The sequence below is a fragment of the Oncorhynchus masou genome, unplaced genomic scaffold, assembly GCF_036934945.1.
Source record: "Oncorhynchus masou masou isolate Uvic2021 unplaced genomic scaffold, UVic_Omas_1.1 unplaced_scaffold_823, whole genome shotgun sequence".
NCBI classification, from domain to species: Eukaryota; Metazoa; Chordata; class Actinopteri; order Salmoniformes; family Salmonidae; genus Oncorhynchus; species Oncorhynchus masou.
Window position 1 is genome coordinate 31,231 of NW_027014708.1, and position 17,503 is coordinate 48,733.

Genomic DNA, 17,503 nt, shown 5'->3' on the forward strand with positions numbered 1-17,503 from the left:
CTCTCTCTCCCCCTCTCCCTCTCTCTCTCTCCCCTCTCCCTCTCCCCCTCTCTCCCCTCCTTTCTCTCTCTCTCCCCCTCCCTCTTCTCTCCCCTCCCTCCCTCCCTCTCTCTCTCCCTCCCCTCTCCCTCCCTCCCCTCTCCCTCCCTCCCCTCTCTCCCTTCCCAGTCCTGAACCCAGACAACAGCTATGAGATCCTGGTAGACCAGAGCAGTGTCAGTCGTGGCTCTCTGCTTCATGATGTGGTTCCTCCTGTTAACCCCACCAAGGAGATAGACGATCCCACTGACTCTAAACCTGAAGACTGGGATGAGAGGGCCAAGATACCAGACCCAGAGGCTGTCAAACCTGACAACTGGTGGGTTCAACTTCAACAACACTTTTTGTGAATTATTTTTTTTGGGGGGAGTCGTGACTAAAAGAAAACCAGGTGTTGGCAGGCGTGACTGAGGAAGAGCGTCTCGTTCTGAAGGATTTGTATTCTAAAACGGAACTTCTTTAAGGACTGTAGATATAACGCATCCTAAAAAGCTGTATCACGTAGAAATGTGAGTTTACACTCCGTGGTCAGTTTATTAGGTACACCACCCCATTCTAGACAACGAGTCACATGGTGTGGCTGGTTTTCCTGGCACACGTTCGGTCCCCCTGATAACAATTGAGCAATGTTTTCAACGCCCCGAAGAATTCAGGCTGTTCTGGAGGCAAAGGGGGTCCCGACTCAGTATTAGATGGGTGTACCTAATAAACTGTCCACTGAGTGTAAATCTATCATTGGAAGCAAGTCTGATGAGTGGTAGATATGTTCTATATGTGCCGTTTCTATGCTTCCCGCCCTTAAATAGATTTTTTTTTTTTTACTTCTCATTTTTTTGTCCCACCAGCTGTCACAGAGGTTTCGATGGTACAATGATTCTCTACATTTGTTTTGTCACAAACTGAAAATGATGCAAAACTATTGTGAATTTTTTTGCAGCCATGTGATGGTGTTTGTGATTTCTACATATTGCGCCTCTCGGGGTAATGTTGAGCAACGTGCTTGGTTTTGAAGGCCAAACCATTTGGCCTCGTGTTGTGTTCCAGGGATGAGGAGGCTCCGGCTACCATCCAGGACCCTGATGCTGTGAAGCCAGAGGGATGGCTGGACGACGAGCCTGAGTTTGTAGCCGACCCCACCGCCGACAAGCCAGGCGACTGGTAAACACACGGAACACATCAATTAAAACGCTTGTTTTGGGAAGAGAGATGTGTCGAGTAACTTCACTTTTTCTGTCTTTCTCTCATTTCTTTACATCCATCTCTCGTTCTCTTTTATTTCTCCTCTCTCACCATCTCTCTGTCTCTCTCCTTTATCTCTCCTTTCACCATCTCTGTCTCTCTATCGCTCTCCTTTATCTCTCCTTTCACCATCTCTGTCTCTGTCTATCGCTCTCCTTTATCTCTCCTTTCACCATCTCTGTCTCTCTCTATCGCTCTCCTTTCACCATCTCTGTCTCTCTCTATCGCTCTCCTTTATCTCTCCTTTCACCATCTCTGTCTCTGTCTATCGCTCTCCTTTATCTCTCCTTTCACCATCTCTGTCTCTCTATCGCTCTCCTTTATCTCTCCTTTCACCATCTCTGTCTCTCTCTATCGCTCTCCTTTATCTCTCCTCTCACCATCTCTCCATCTCTCCTCTCACCATCTCTCTGTCTCTCTCCTTTATCTCTCCTCTCACCATCTCTCCATCTCTCCTCTCACCATCTCTCCTCTCACCATCTCTCTGTCTCTCCTTTATCTCTCCTCTCACCATCTCTCTATCTCTGTCTCTCTCCTTTATCTCTCCTTTCACCATCTCTCTGTCTCTATCTCTCTCCTTTCTCTCCTCTCACCATCTTTCTCTCTCTCTCCTCTCACCTTCTTTCTCTCTCTCCTCTCACCATCTTTCTCTCTCTCTCCTCTCACCTTCTTTCTCTCTCTCCTCTCACCATCTTTCTCTCTCCTCTCTCACCATCTCTCTCTGTCTCCTTTATCTCTCTGTAGGGATGAGGAGATGGATGGAGAGTGGGAGGCCCCTCAGGTTCCTAACCCAGTGTGTGAGACAGCCCCTGGATGTGGGCAGTGGAAACCCCCTACCATCAACAACCCTCAGTACAAGGGCAAGTGGAAGGCCCCTCTGGTGGACAACCCCCACTACCAGGTAACATCATCCCTTCCTGGAGGCACATGTTTCATTAGGTTATTGTCAGTCTGTAAGCCTGAGATCCCTGTCTTATTGTCGGTCTATAAGCCTGAGATCCCTGTCTTATTGTCGGTCTGTAAGGCTGAGATCCCTGTCTTATTGTCGGTCTATAAGCCTGAGATCCCTGTCTTATTGTTGGTCTATAAGCCTGAGATCCCTGTCTTATTGTTGGTCTATAAGCCTGAGATCCCTGTCTTATTGTCGGTCTGTAAGGCTGAGATCCCTGTCTTATTGTCGGTCTATAAGGCTGAGATCCCTGTCTTATTGTTGGTCTATAAGCCTGAGATCCCTGTCTTATTGTCGGTCTATAGGCCTGAGATCCCTGTCTTATTGTCGTTCTGTAAGGCTGAGATCCCTGTCTTATTGTCGGTCTATAAGGCTGATATTCAGAGCTGAGATCCCTGTCTTATTGTCGGTCTATAAGGCTGAGATCCCTGTCTTATTGTCAGTCTATAGGCCTGAGATCCCTGTCTTATTGTTGGTCTATAAGCCTGAGATCCCTGTCTTATTGTCGGTCTGTAAGGCTGAGATCCCTGTCTTATTGTCGGTCTGTAAGGCTGAGATCCCTGTCTTATTGTCGGTCTATAAGGCTGAGATCCCTGTCTTATTGTCGGTCTATAAGGCTGAGATCCCTGTCTTATTGTCGGTCTGTAAGGCTGAGATCCCTGTCTTATTGTCGGTCTGTAAGGCTGAGATCCCTGTCTTATTGTCGGTCTGTAAGCTTGAGATCCCGAATGTGTCTCTCGTCCTGTAACATGTGACCTCTCCCCTCCCAGGGTGTGTGGAGCCCCTCCCCTCTCGTCCTGTAACATGTGACCTCTCCCCTCCCAGGGTGTGTGGAGCCCCTCCCCTCTCGTCCTGTAACATGTGACCTCTCCCCCCCCAGGGTGTGTTGAGCCCCTCCCCTCTCCTCTCGTCCTGTAACATGTGACCTCTCCCCTCCCAGGGTGTGTGGAGCCCCTCTCCTCTCCTCTCGTCCTGTAACATGTGACCTCTCCCCTCCCAGGGTGTGTGGAGCCCCTCTCCTCTCGTCCTGTAACATGTGACCTCTCCCCTCCCAGGGTGTGTGGAGCCCCTCTCCTCTCGTCCTGTAACATGTGACCTCTCCCCTCCCAGGGTGTGTGGAGCCCCTCTCCTCTCGTCCTGTAACATGTGACCTCTCCCCTCCCAGGGTGTGTGGAGCCCCTCTCCTCTCGTCCTGTAACATGTGACCTCTCCCCTCCCAGGGTGTGTGGAGCCCCTCCCCTCTCCTCTCGTCCTGTAACATGTGACCTCTCCCCTCCCAGGGTGTGTGGAGCCCCTCTCCTCTCCTCTCGTCCTGTAACATGTGACCTCTCCCTCCCAGGGTGTGTGGAGCCCCTCTCCTCTCGTCCTGTAACATGTGACCTCTCCCCTCCCAGGGTGTGTGGAGCCCCTCTCCTCTCGTCCTGTAACATGACCTCTCCCCCCCAGGGTGTGTGGAGCCCCTATCCTCTCGTCCTGTAACATGTGACCTCTCCCCTCCCAGGGTGTGTGGAGCCCCTCTCCTCTCGTCCTGTAACATGACCTCTCCCCTCCCAGGGTGTGTGGAGCCCCTCTCCTCTCGTCCTGTAACATGTGACTTCTCCCCTCCCAGGGTGTGTGGAGCCCCTCCCCTCTCCTCTCGTCCTGTAACATGTGACCTCTCCCCTCCCAGGGTGTGTGGAGCCCCTCTCCTCTCGTCCTGTAACATGACCTCTCCCCTCCCAGGGTGTGTGGAGCCCCTCTCCTCTCGTCCTGTAACATGTGACCTCTCCCCTCCCAGGGTGTGTGGAGCCCCTCTCCTCTCGTCCTGTAACATGACCTCTCCCCCCCCAGGGTGTGTGGAGCCCCTCCCCTCTCCTCTCGTCCTGTAACATGACCTCTCCCCTCCCAGGGTGTGTGGAGCCCCTCTCCTCTCGTCCTGTAACATGTGACCTCTCCCCTCCCAGGGTGTGTGGAGCCCCTCTCCTCTCGTCCTGTAACATGACCTCTCTCCTCCCAGGGTGTGTGGAGCCCCTCTCCTCTCGTCCTGTAACATGACCTCCCCCCTCCCAGGGTGTGTGGAGCCCCTCTCCTCTCGTCCTGTAACATGTGACCTCTCCCCTCCCAGGGTGTGTGGAGCCCCTCTCCTCTCGTCCTGTAACATGTGACCTCTCCCCTCCCAGGGTGTGTGGAGCCCCTCTCCTCTCGTCCTGTAACATGACCTCTCCCCTCCCAGGGTGTGTGGAGCCCCTCTCCTCTCGTCCTGTAACATGACCTCTCCCCCCACAGGGTGTGTGGAGCCCCTCTCCTCTCGTCCTGTAACATGTGACCTATCCCCCCACAGGGTGTGTGGAGCCCCTCCCCTCTCCTCTCGTCCTGTAACATGCGACCTCTCCCCTCCAAGGGTGTGTGGAGCCCCTCTCCTCTCGTCCTGTAACATGCGACCTCTCCCCTCCCAGGGTGTGTGGAGCCCCTCTCCTCTCGTCCTGTAACATGTGACCTCTCCCCTCCCAGGGTGTGTGGAGCCCCTCTCCTCTCGTCCTGTAACATGACCTCTCCCCCCCCAGGGTGTGTGGAGCCCCTCTCCTCTCGTCCTGTAACATGTGACCTCTCCCCTCCCAGGGTGTGTGGAGCCCCTCTCCTCTCGTCCTGTAACATGACCTCTCCCCTCCCAGGGTGTGTGGAGCCCCTCCCCTCTCCTCTCCTCTCGTCCTGTAACATGTGACCTCTCCCCTCCCAGGGTGTGTGGAGCCCCTCTCCTCTCGTCCTGTAACATGACCTCTCCCCTCCCAGGGTGTGTGGAGCCCCTCTCCTCTCGTCCTGTAACATGACCTCTCCCCTCCCAGGGTGTGTGGAGCCCCTCTCCTCTCGTCCTGTAACATGTGACCTCTCCCCTCCCAGGGTGTGTGGAGCCCCTCTCCTCTCATCCTGTAACATGACCTCTCCCCTCCCAGGGTGTGTGGAGCCCCTCTCCTCTCATCCTGTAACATGACCTCTCCCCTCCCAGGGTGTGTGGAGCCCCTCTCCTCTCGTCCTGTAACATGACCTCTCCCCTCCCAGGGTGTGTGGAGCCCCTCTCCTCTCGTCCTGTAACATGACCTCTCCCCTCCCAGGGTGTGTGGAGCTCCTCTCCTCTCGTCCTTTAACATGACCTCTCCCCTCCCAGGGTGTGTGGAGCCCCTCTCCTCTCGTCCTGTAACATGTGACCTCTCCCCTCCCAGGGTGTGTGGAGCCCCTCTCCTCTCGTCCTGTAACATGCGACCTCTCCCCTCCCAGGGTGTGTGGAGCCCCTATCCTCTCGTCCTGTAACATGCGACCTCTCCCCTCCCAGGGTGTGTGGAGCCCGCGTCAGATCCAGAACCCGGACTACTTCGAGGACCTGTCTCCGTTCCAGATGACGCCGTTCAGAGCCGTGGGACTGGAGCTCTGGTCCATGACCTCCGAGATCTACTTCGACAACTTCATCATCACTTCATATAAAGAGGTGGCCGATCGCTGGGCTGGAGACAGCTGGGGACTCAAGAAACTGGTGGCTAGTGCCAACGAGGTGTGTATGACACACACACACACACACACACACACACACACACACACACACACACACACTCAGCGTACATTTATACATACACACACAGATGGAGATATATATATATAACACATACAAACACATGTTGTATAAAAAGTTGTCTGATCGCTGGGCTGAAGACAGCTGGGTACTTAAACTACTGGCTAGTGCCAAAGAGGTACACACACACACACACACACACACACACACACACACACACACACACACACACACACGTAGATAGACTCCAGAAAAAAAAGAAATGTCCCTTTTTCAGGACCCTGTCTTTCAAAGATAATTCATAAAAATCCAAATAACTTCACAGATCTTCATTGTAAAGGGTTTAAACACTGTTTCAAATGCTTGTTCAGTGACCCATATACAATTAATGAAAGTGCACCTGTATAACGGTCGTTAAGGTCATTAAGATACTAACAGCTTACAGACGGTAGGCAATTAAGGTCACAGTTATGACCACAGTTAAGGACATAAAAGAGGCATTTCTACTGACTCTGGAAAACACCAAAAGAAAGATGCCCAGCGTCCCTGCTCATCTTCCTGAACATGCCGTAGACATACTGCAAGGAGGCATGAGGACTGCAGATGTGGCCAGGGCAGTAAATTGCAATGTCAGTAATGTGAGACGCCTAAGACTCTACAGGAAGACAGGATGGACAGCTGATGATCCTCGCAGTGGCAGACCACGTGTACAACACCTGCACAGGATCGGTACATCCAAACATCACACCTACGGGACAGGTACAGGATGGCAACAACAACTGCCCGAGTTACACCAGGAATGCACAATCAGTCCATCAGTGCTCAGACTGTCCGCAATAGGCTGAGAGAGGCTGGACTGAGGGCTTGTAGGCCTGTTGTAACGCAGGTCCTCACCAGACATCACTGGTAACAACGTCGCCTATGGGCACAAACCCACCGTCGCTGGACCAGACAGGACTGGCAAAAGTGCTCTTCACTGATGAGTCGCGGTTTTGTCTCACCAGGGGTGAGGAAGGAATGAGCGTTTACACCGAGTCCTGTACTCTGGAGGGGGATCGATTGGAGGTGGAGGGTCCGTCATGGTCTGGGGCGGTGTGTCACAGCATCATCGGACTGAGCTTGTTGTCATTGCAGGCTGTCTCAACGCTGTGCGTTACAGGGAAGACATCCTCCTCCCTCATGTGGTACCCTTCCTGCAGGCTCGTCCTAACATGACCCTCCAGCATGACAATGCCACCAGCCATACTGCTCGTTCTGTGCGTGATTTCCTGCAAGTCAGGAATATCAGTGTTCTGCCATGGCCAACGAAGAGCCCGGATCTCAATCCCATTGAGCACGTCTGGGACATCGGAGGGTGAGGGCTAGGGCATGTCTGGGACCTGTTGGATAGGAGGGTGAGGGCTAGGGCATGTCTGGGACCTGTTGGATAGGAGGGTGAGGGCTTGGGCACGTCTGGGACCTGTTGGATCGGAGGGTGAGGGCTAGGGCATGTCTGGGACCTGTTGGATAGGAGGGTGAGGGCAAGGGCATGTCTGGGACCTGTTGGATAGGAGGGTGAGGGCTTGGGCATGTCTGGGACCTGTTGGATAGGAGGGTGAGGGCTTGGGCACGTCTGGGACCTGTTGGATCGGAGGGTGAGGGCTAGGGCATGTCTGGGACCTGTTGGATAGGAGGGTGAGGGCAAGGGCATGTCTGGGACCTGTTGGATAGGAGGGTGAGGGCTTGGGCATGTCTGGGACCTGTTGGATAGGAGGGTGAGGGCTTGGGCACGTCTGGGACCTGTTGGATAGGAGGGTGAGGACTAGGGCACGTCTGGGACCTGTTGGATAGGAGGGTGAGGGCTTGGGCACGTCTGGGACCTGTTGGATCGGAGGGTGAGGGCTAGGGCATGTCTGGGACCTGTTGGATAGGAGGGTGAGGGCAAGGGCATGTCTGGGACCTGTTGGATAGGAGGGTGAGGGCTTGGGCATGTCTGGGACCTGTTGGATAGGAGGGTGAGGGCTTGGGCACGTCTGGGACCTGTTGGATAGGAGGGTGAGGACTAGAGCACGTCTGGGACCTGTTGGATAGGAGGGTGAGGACTAGGGCATGTCTGGGACCTGTTGGATCGGGGGGTGAGGGCTGGGGCACGTCTGGGACCTGTTGGATAGGAGGGTGAGGGCTAGGTCACGTCTGGGACCTGTTGGATCGGAGGGTGAGGGCTAGGGCACGTCTGGGACCTGTTGGATAGGAGGGTGAGGGCTAGGGCACGTCTGGGACCTGTTGGATAGGAGGGTGAGGGCTAGGGCACGTCTGGGATCTGTTGGATCGGAGGGTGAGGGCTAGGGCACGTCTGGGACCTGTTGGATAGGAGGGTGAGGGCTTGGGCACGTCTGGGACCTGTTGGATAGGAGGGTGAGGACTAGGGCACGTCTGGGACCTGTTGGATAGGAGGGTGAGGGCTTGGGCACGTCTGGGACCTGTTGGATCGGAGGGTGAGGGCTAGGGCATGTCTGGGACCTGTTGGATAGGAGGGTGAGGGCTAGGGCATGTCTGGGACCTGTTGGATAGGAGGGTGAGGGCTTGGGCACGTCTGGGACCTGTTGGATCGGAGGGTGAGGGCTAGGGCATGTCTGGGACCTGTTGGATAGGAGGGTGAGGGCAAGGGCATGTCTGGGACCTGTTGGATAGGAGGGTGAGGGCTTGGGCATGTCTGGGACCTGTTGGATAGGAGGGTGAGGGCTTGGGCACGTCTGGGACCTGTTGGATAGGAGGGTGAGGACTAGGGCACGTCTGGGACCTGTTGGATAGGAGGGTGAGGGCTTGGGCACGTCTGGGACCTGTTGGATCGGAGGGTGAGGGCTAGGGCATGTCTGGGACCTGTTGGATAGGAGGGTGAGGGCAAGGGCATGTCTGGGACCTGTTGGATAGGAGGGTGAGGTCTTGGGCATGTCTGGGACCTGTTGGATAGGAGGGTGAGGGCTTGGGCACGTCTGGGACCTGTTGGATAGGAGGGTGAGGACTAGGGCACGTCTGGGACCTGTTGGATAGGAGGGTGAGGACTAGGGCATGTCTGGGACCTGTTGGATCGGGGGGTGAGGGCTGGGGCACGTCTGGGACCTGTTGGATAGGAGGGTGAGGGCTAGGTCACGTCTGGGACCTGTTGGATCGGAGGGTGAGGGCTAGGGCACGTCTGGGACCTGTTGGATAGGAGGGTGAGGGCTAGGGCACGTCTGGGACCTGTTGGATAGGAGGGTGAGGGCTAGGGCACGTCTGGGATCTGTTGGATCGGAGGGTGAGGGCTAGGGCACGTCTGGGACCTGTTGGATAGGAGGGTGAGGGCTAGGGCACGTCTGGGACCTGTTGGATAGGAGGGTGAGGGCTAGGGCACGTCTGGGACCTGTTGGATAGGAGGGTGAGGGCTTGGGCACGTCTGGGACCTGTTGGATAGGAGGGTGAGGGCTAGGGCACATCTGGGATCTGTTGGATCGGAGGGTGAGGGCTTGGGCACGTCTGGGACCTGTTGGATAGGAGGGTGAGGGCTTGGGCACATCTGGGACCTGTTGGATAGGAGGGTGAGGACTAGGGCATGTCTGGGACCTGTTGGATAGGAGGGTGAGGGCTAGGGCATGTCTGGGACCTGTTGGATAGGAGGGTGAGGACTAGGGCACGTCTGGGACCTGTTGGATAGGAGGGTGAGGGCTAGGGCACATCTGGGATCTGTTGGATCGGAGGGTGAGGGCTTGGGCACGTCTGGGACCTGTTGGATAGGAGGGTGAGGGCTTGGGCACGTCTGGGACCTGTTGGATAGGAGGGTGAGGACTAGGGCACGTCTGGGACCTGTTGGATAGGAGGGTGAGGGCTTGGGCACGTCTGGGACCTGTTGGATCGGAGGGTGAGGGCTAGGGCATGTCTGGGACCTGTTGGATAGGAGGGTGAGGGCTAGGGCATGTCTGGGACCTGTTGGATAGGAGGGTGAGGGCTTGGGCACGTCTGGGACCTGTTGGATCGGAGGGTGAGGGCTAGGGCATGTCTGGGACCTGTTGGATAGGAGGGTGAGGGCAAGGGCATGTCTGGGACCTGTTGGATAGGAGGGTGAGGGCTTGGGCATGTCTGGGACCTGTTGGATAGGAGGGTGAGGGCTTGGGCACGTCTGGGACCTGTTGGATAGGAGGGTGAGGACTAGGGCACGTCTGGGACCTGTTGGATAGGAGGGTGAGGGCTTGGGCACGTCTGGGACCTGTTGGATCGGAGGGTGAGGGCTAGGGCATGTCTGGGACCTGTTGGATAGGAGGGTGAGGGCAAGGGCATGTCTGGGACCTGTTGGATAGGAGGGTGAGGTCTTGGGCATGTCTGGGACCTGTTGGATAGGAGGGTGAGGGCTTGGGCACGTCTGGGACCTGTTGGATAGGAGGGTGAGGACTAGGGCACGTCTGGGACCTGTTGGATAGGAGGGTGAGGACTAGGGCATGTCTGGGACCTGTTGGATCGGGGGGTGAGGGCTGGGGCACGTCTGGGACCTGTTGGATAGGAGGGTGAGGGCTAGGTCACGTCTGGGACCTGTTGGATCGGAGGGTGAGGGCTAGGGCACGTCTGGGACCTGTTGGATAGGAGGGTGAGGGCTAGGGCACGTCTGGGACCTGTTGGATAGGAGGGTGAGGGCTAGGGCACGTCTGGGATCTGTTGGATCGGAGGGTGAGGGCTAGGGCACGTCTGGGACCTGTTGGATAGGAGGGTGAGGGCTAGGGCACGTCTGGGACCTGTTGGATAGGAGGGTGAGGGCTAGGGCACGTCTGGGACCTGTTGGATAGGAGGGTGAGGGCTTGGGCACGTCTGGGACCTGTTGGATAGGAGGGTGAGGGCTAGGGCACATCTGGGATCTGTTGGATCGGAGGGTGAGGGCTTGGGCACGTCTGGGACCTGTTGGATAGGAGGGTGAGGGCTTGGGCACATCTGGGACCTGTTGGATAGGAGGGTGAGGACTAGGGCATGTCTGGGACCTGTTGGATAGGAGGGTGAGGGCTAGGGCATGTCTGGGACCTGTTGGATAGGAGGGTGAGGACTAGGGCACGTCTGGGACCTGTTGGATAGGAGGGTGAGGACTAGGGCACGTCTGGGACCTGTTGGATAGGAGGGTGAGGACTAGGGCACGTCTGGGACCTGTTGGATAGGAGGGTGAGGACTAGGGCATGTCTGGGACCTGTTGGATAGGAGGGTGAGGGCTTGGGCATGTCTGGGACCTGTTGGATAGGAGGGTGAGGGCTTGGGCACGTCTGGGACCTGTTGGATCGGAGGGTGAGGGCTAGGGCACGTCTGGGACCTTTTGGATAGGAGGGTGAGGGCTAGGGCACGTCTGGGACCTGTTGGATAGGAGGGTGAGGGCTTGGGCATGTCTGGGACCTGTTGGATAGGAGGGTGAGGGCTTGGGCACGTCTGGGACCTGTTGGATAGGAGGGTGAGGGCTTGGGCACGTCTGGGACCTGTTGGATAGGAGGGTGAGGGCTAGGGCACGTCTGGGACCTGTTGGATCGGGGGGTGAGGGCTGGGGCACGTCTGGGACCTGTTGGATAGGAGGGTGAGGGCTAGGTCACGTCTGGGACCTGTTGGATAGGAGGGTGAGGGCTAGGGCACGTCTGGGACCTGTTGGATAGGAGGGTGAGGGCTAGGGCACGTCTGGGACCTGTTGGATAGGAGGGTGAGGGCTAGGGCACGTCTGGGATCTGTTGGATCGGAGGGTGAGGGCTAGGGCACGTCTGGGACCTGTTGGATAGGAGGGTGAGGGCTAGGGCACGTCTGGGACCTGTTGGATAGGAGGGTGAGGGCTAGGGCACGTCTGGGACCTGTTGGATAGGAGGGTGAGGGCTTGGGCACGTCTGGGACCTGTTGGATAGGAGGGTGAGGGCTAGGGCACTTCTGGGATCTGTTGGATCGGAGGGTGAGGGCTTGGGCACGTCTGGGACCTGTTGGATAGGAGGGTGAGGGCTTGGGCACATCTGGGATCTGTTGGATCGGAGGGTGAGGACTAGGGCACGTCTGGGACCTGTTGGATAGGAGGGTGAGGGCTAGGGCACGTCTGGGATCTGTTGGATAGGAGGGTGAGGACTAGGGCAAATCTGGGACCTGTTGGATAGGAGGGTGAGGGCTAGGGCACGTCTGGGACCTGTTGGATAGGAGGGTGAGGGCTAGGGCACGTCTGGGACCTGTTGGATAGGAGGGTGAGGGCTAGGGCACGTCTGGGATCTGTTGGATAGGAGGGTGAGGGCTAGGGCACGTCTGGGACCTGTTGGATAGGAGGGTGAGGGCTAGGGCACGTCTGGGACCTGTTGGATAGGAGGGTGAGGGCTAGGGCACGTCTGGGACCTGTTGGATCGGAGGGTGAGGGCTTGGGCACGTCTGGGACCTGTTGGATCGGAGGGTGAGGGCTAGGGCACGTCTGGGACCTGTTGGATAGGAGGGTGAGGACTAGGGCACGTTTGGGACCTGTTGGATAGGAGGGTGAGGGCTGAAAGTAAACACAGTTGACAGTGAGAGGGCGTTTGTTTTTTTGCTGAGTTTACAAACAAGCAGAACACAGACATACACTTTTTATATATTTCCTCACTGAATGTTCATTCACATAAACACAAACACACACAGTTATATTTGGTTATTATCCCCCCCCCAGCCGGGTGTGTTTTCCCAGCTGACCATGGCAGCAGAGGAGAGACCGTGGCTCTGGGTGGTCTACATACTGACTGTTGGTCTGCCCATAGGACTGACTGTGTTATTCTGCTGGCCCAAGGTAACACACCAACACTACGGACTTGTTACTCACACAGACTGGTGTTTCCTGCTCTTGTCTGTTTCATATTCAATTCATCTTGTTGTCATATTCACTATACAGCCAAACAACACTCCTACAGTGGGGCAAAAAAAGTATTTCGTCAGCCACCAATTGTGCAAGTTCTCCCGCTTAAAAAGATGAGAGGCCTATGACAGACAAAATGAGAAAAATAAATCCAGAAAATCACATTGTAGGATTTTTAATGAATTTATTTGCAAATTATGGTGGAAAATAAGTATTTGGTCACCTACAAACAGGCAAGATTTCTGGCTCTCACAGACATGTAACTTCTTCTTTAAGAGGCTCCTCTGTCCTCCACTAACCACCAGCTCATTGTCTGATTCTCTCTCTCTCCCTCTGATTCCTCTTTCTCTGACTCTCTCTCTGACTCTCTCTCTGACTCTCTCTCTCTCTCTGCCTCTCTCTCTCTCTCTCTCTCTGCCTCTCTCTCTCTCTCTCTCTGCCTCTCTCTCTCTCTGACTCTCTCTCTCTGACTCTCTCTCTCTCTCTGACTCTCTCTCTCTCTCTGCCTCTCTCTGACTCTCTCTCTCTCGCTCTGCCTCTCTCTGACTCTCTCTCTCTCTCTCTGCCTCTCTCTCTCTCTGACTCTCTCTGACTCTCTCTCTCTCTGACTCTCTCTCTGACTCTCTTTCTGACAGAAATCAGATGATGACTATGTGTACAAGAAGGTGGACCCACCTAAACCCGATGTAGAAGAGGAGGAGGAAGAGGATGATGAAGAGGAGGAGGAGGAGGAAGAAGAAGAGGAGAAGGGAGACCAAGCAGCTAAGGCCAAAGCTACTGAGAGTCCAAAACCTGCAGGTCAGAGAGAAGACATGAGATCTCTCTACCTCTCCCTCTTCCTCCCCCCTCTCTCTCCCGCTTCCTCCCCCTCTCTCTGCCTCTTCCTCTCCCTTCCTCCCCCCTCTCTCTCCTTCCTCTTTCTCCCTCTTTCCCTCTCGCTCCTTCCTCCCCCCTCTCTCCCTCTTCCCCCCTCTCTCACGCTTCCGACCCCCTCTCTCTCCCTCTCTCCTTACTCCCCCATCTCTCTCCCTCTCTCCTTACTCCCCCCATCTCTCTCCCTCTTTCCCTCCCTCCTTCCTCCCCCTCTCTCCCCCCCCTTCCCCGCCCCCTCTCCCTCCCCCCCTCTCTCTCCCTCTCTCCCCCTCCCCCTCTCTCTCTCCCTCTCCCCCCTCTCTCTCCCCCCTCTCTATTTCCTCTCCTTCTCCTTTCCTTAGTTAATATTTCCTCTCCTTCTCCTTTCCTTAGTTAATATTTCCTCTCCTTCTCCTTTCCTTAGTTAATATTTCCTCTCCTTCTCCTTTCCTTAGTTAATATTTCCTCTCCTTCTCCTTTCCTTAGTTAATATTTCCTCTCCTTCTCCTTTCCTTAGTTAATATTTCCTCTCCTTCTCCTTTCCTTAGTTAATATTTCCTCTCCTTCTCCTTTCCTTAGTTAATATTTCCTCTCCTTTCCTTAGTTAATATTTCCTCTCCTTCTCCTTTCCTTAGTTAATATTTCCTCTCCCTCTCCTTTCCTTAGTTAATATTTCCTCTCCTTCTCCTTTCCTTAGTTAATATTTCCTCTCCCACTCCTTTCCTTAGTTAATATTTCCTCTCCTTTCCTTAGTTAATATTTCCTCTCCTTTCCTTAGTTAATATTTCCTCTCCTTTCCTCTTTCAGAAGAGAAGAAAGAGAAGGCGGAGGAGGAGAGTGGGGCAGCTGGAGGGGACAGCGTAGAAGATGAAGAGGACGATGAGGAGGAGGAGGATGAAGGAGAGGAGGATGAAGAGACCAAGTCCAGTGAGGCAGCATCGGATGATGTCAGTGCTGAGGTTCTCTCTTACTTTTCTGAAAGATGGAAACGTCACTCGTTTCACACATTTCACCCTCTGAAACTCATCGGCCAAATAATCTCTCCTTCCTCCCAAAGTGTGCACGTGTTCACTTCCCTTCACTGAAATGGCTGGTGTGAGGAGTAGGGTGGAAACTCCCACTAGTCCATGCCTCCTCCAATCCAATGCTTCCATATTTGTGGGAAGAAGTGAACAAGTGCACACTTCAGGAGAAAGTAGACATTGGGACACCTTGTCTTTCATTCATCCCTTCTTTTTCATCCCTCGTTTCCAAGCAGAAGGTGGAGGCAGACGAGGGGGGCCACAGCGTTGGCGACGGACACAAACAGGCCGTGAGGAAGAGGAGGGTACGGAAAGACTGATGAAGACCAACGACAACAAATGAAGCCTTCTTTCTCCTCCTCTCTCCTCTCTCTCTCCTCCTCTCCTCCTCTCTCTCTCTCTCTCTGTCCTCTCTGCATGCCCTCTGGTGGTCCTAGTGACCAAGATGCTACCCCCCCTCCTCCATCAGTCAAATGACAACCCCCCCCCCGTTCCTTCTTATCTTCCTTTGTTCTCTCTATCCGTTACGCCTCTCTAAGGCCATCAAGGCTACCCTGACCCCCCCCAACACTCCTTTCTTCCAAAATGAATAATATGCCCCCTCACCCCCCCTCTTCAGCTTCCAGTCTTCCTGACTATAGTTCCTAGTTCTGGTTTATTGTTGACATTTTGTTAAGCTTCAGAAGTACTTTTCTTTATTCAAACTAAAGTTAAAAGGCAGCTCTCTCTGGCTTGGGTCTCAAATCACACCCTCGTCCCTGAAGAAGAGCTTTGGTCAAAGTAGTGTACTACATAGGGGGTGGATAAGGAGTTAAAAAGTAGTGTACGACATGGGGAATAGGCTGGTCAGAGAGAGAGAAGACCTCTATAGCCAGGCTACTGTATTGCTGCTGTGTGACTGAAGGTGCCATGTTTCTCCTGGTCTCAGATCTGCTTGTCGTTGGAGTCAATTCCTCTGACTATTATTGGGACAAGATTTGGCTCTAAAATACAAACTGTGAATCCCAAATGGCACCCCGTTCCCGTTTATATTGAACTACCCTAATGGGCCCTGGTCTAAAGTAGTATACTATATAGGGAATAGGGCTCTGGTCTAAAGTATTATACTATATAGGGAATAGGGCTCTGGTCTAAAGTAGTATACTATATAGGGAATAGGGCTCTGGTCTAAAGTAGTATACTATATAGGGAATAGGGCCCTGGTCTAAAGTATTATACTATATAGGGAATAGGGCTCTGGTCTAAAGTAGTATACTATATAGGGAATAGGGCTCTGGTCTAAAGTAGTATACTATATAGGGAATAGGGCTCTGGTCTAAAATAGTGCACTATATAGGGAATAGGACTCTGGTCAGAAGCTGTGCACTATATAGGGAATAGGGTGCCTCTGGTCAGAAGCTGTGCACTGTATAGGGAATAGGGTGCCATTTGGGACGTAGATATACAGATCTGGGACCAGTCTTAAAGTTTGACTACAGAGACAGAAGGATATTTTCAGAGAAGAAGGCGCCTTGCGTCAGGTTTAAGGTTAGACGTCTACTTTAGATTGATAAGTGGTTGTTTTTCATTCATTAACTTATAAAAGGAAGTTCATAATATATGTCAGTTTTTTGTGTTATTTTGTTTTTTAACTAAATTATATGGATTTAAAACTGATAAATGTATCTATTTATTTGAAACTTCTCCCTCTTGTTCATTTTACGGCTAAATTTAAAACAGAAGAAAATGTTACAATGCAGTTTTTTCTCTTGAGTGAATGGACATTTTTTGGATGTTTAAAAAATATATATATATTAATAATTTGTAGTTAGTTTTACCACTGTTTTGCTTATTGCGAGCCTACGTCAGAACAAACAACTTGTTTTCCCCCAAAGTCTGTGTTCAAACCCTCTGTTCTCCACCCGAGGGAGCTGGGTATTCCCAAAGTCTGTGTTCAAACCCTCTGTTCTCCACCCGAGGGAGCTGGGTATTCCCAAAGTCTGTGTTCAAACCCTCTGTTCTCCACCCGAGGGAGCTGGGTATTCCCAAAGTCTGCGTTCAAACCCTCTGTTCTCCACCCGAGGGAGCTGGGTATTCCCAAAGTCTGCGTTCAAACCCTCTGTTCTCCACCCGAGGGAGCTGGGTATTCCCAAAGTCTGCGTTCAAACCCTCTGTTCTCCACCCGAGGGAGCTGGGTATTCCCAAAGTCTGCGTTCAAACCCTCTGTTCTCCACCCGAGGGAGCTGGGTATTCCCAAAGTCTGCGTTCAAACCCTCTGTTCTCCACCCGAGGGAGCTGGGTATTCCCAAAGTCTGCGTTCAAACCCTCTGTTCTCCACCCGAGGGAGCTGGGTATTCCCAAAGTCTGCGTTCAAACCCTCTGTTCTCCACCCGAGGGAGCTGGGTATTCCCAAAGTCTGTGTTCAAACCCTCTGTTCTCCACCCGAGGGAGCTGGGTATTCCCAAAGTCTGCGTTCAAACCCTCTGTTCTCCACCCGAGGGAGCTGGGTATTCCCAAAGTCTGCGTTCAAACCCTCTGTTCTCCACCCGAGGGAGCTGGGTATTCCCAAAGTCTGTGTTCAAACCCTCTGTTCTCCACCCGAGGGAGCTGGGTATTCCCAAAGTCTGCGTTCAAACCCTCTGTTCTCCACCCGAGGGAGCTGGGTATTCCCAAAGTCTGTGTTCAAACCCTCTGTTCTCCACCCGAGGGAGCTGGGTATTCCGGAATATCCAAACTCCGGTTCCGGAATGAATTATAAACAATTCCGTCTTGTATGGAAAGGGATGTGCAGATTTCTGCTTTTTGTTTGTTCTGTTGTCTCCAGCGTTTTCTAGTAAAAATGTTTTCTGTTCTTGTACGACAACCAGGCATATTTCCCTGTTTTCAATAAGTTGCAAATTGTACATTGCTCTTGGAAAATTAAATATTTAATACAATAAAAGTCTTACTGGTTAGTCGTACTTGTTGTAAGCCTGGTCCCAGATCTGTTTGTGGTGTTGCCAAACCCATATCTGTCATTGTCAAGGAGTTGGTTTAACACTGTCAAACAGACTGGC

General features: G+C 53.6%; 1 protein-coding gene across 1 annotated transcript in view; it reads left to right on the top strand.

Moving 5' to 3' along the window:
- Positions 1-17,388, top strand: part of LOC135537598 (calnexin-like) — a 31,593-nt gene extending 14,205 nt beyond the window's left edge. The window contains 8 exon segments of the mRNA XM_064963728.1: positions 169-358; positions 1,084-1,197; positions 2,023-2,179; positions 5,535-5,750; positions 12,412-12,528; positions 13,230-13,392; positions 14,254-14,405; positions 14,702-17,388. Of these exon segments, the coding sequence (XP_064819800.1) occupies positions 169-358; positions 1,084-1,197; positions 2,023-2,179; positions 5,535-5,750; positions 12,412-12,528; positions 13,230-13,392; positions 14,254-14,405; positions 14,702-14,788 (1,196 nt within the window). The 3' untranslated portion in view covers positions 14,789-17,388.
- Positions 17,389-17,503: the final 115 nt, after the last annotated feature.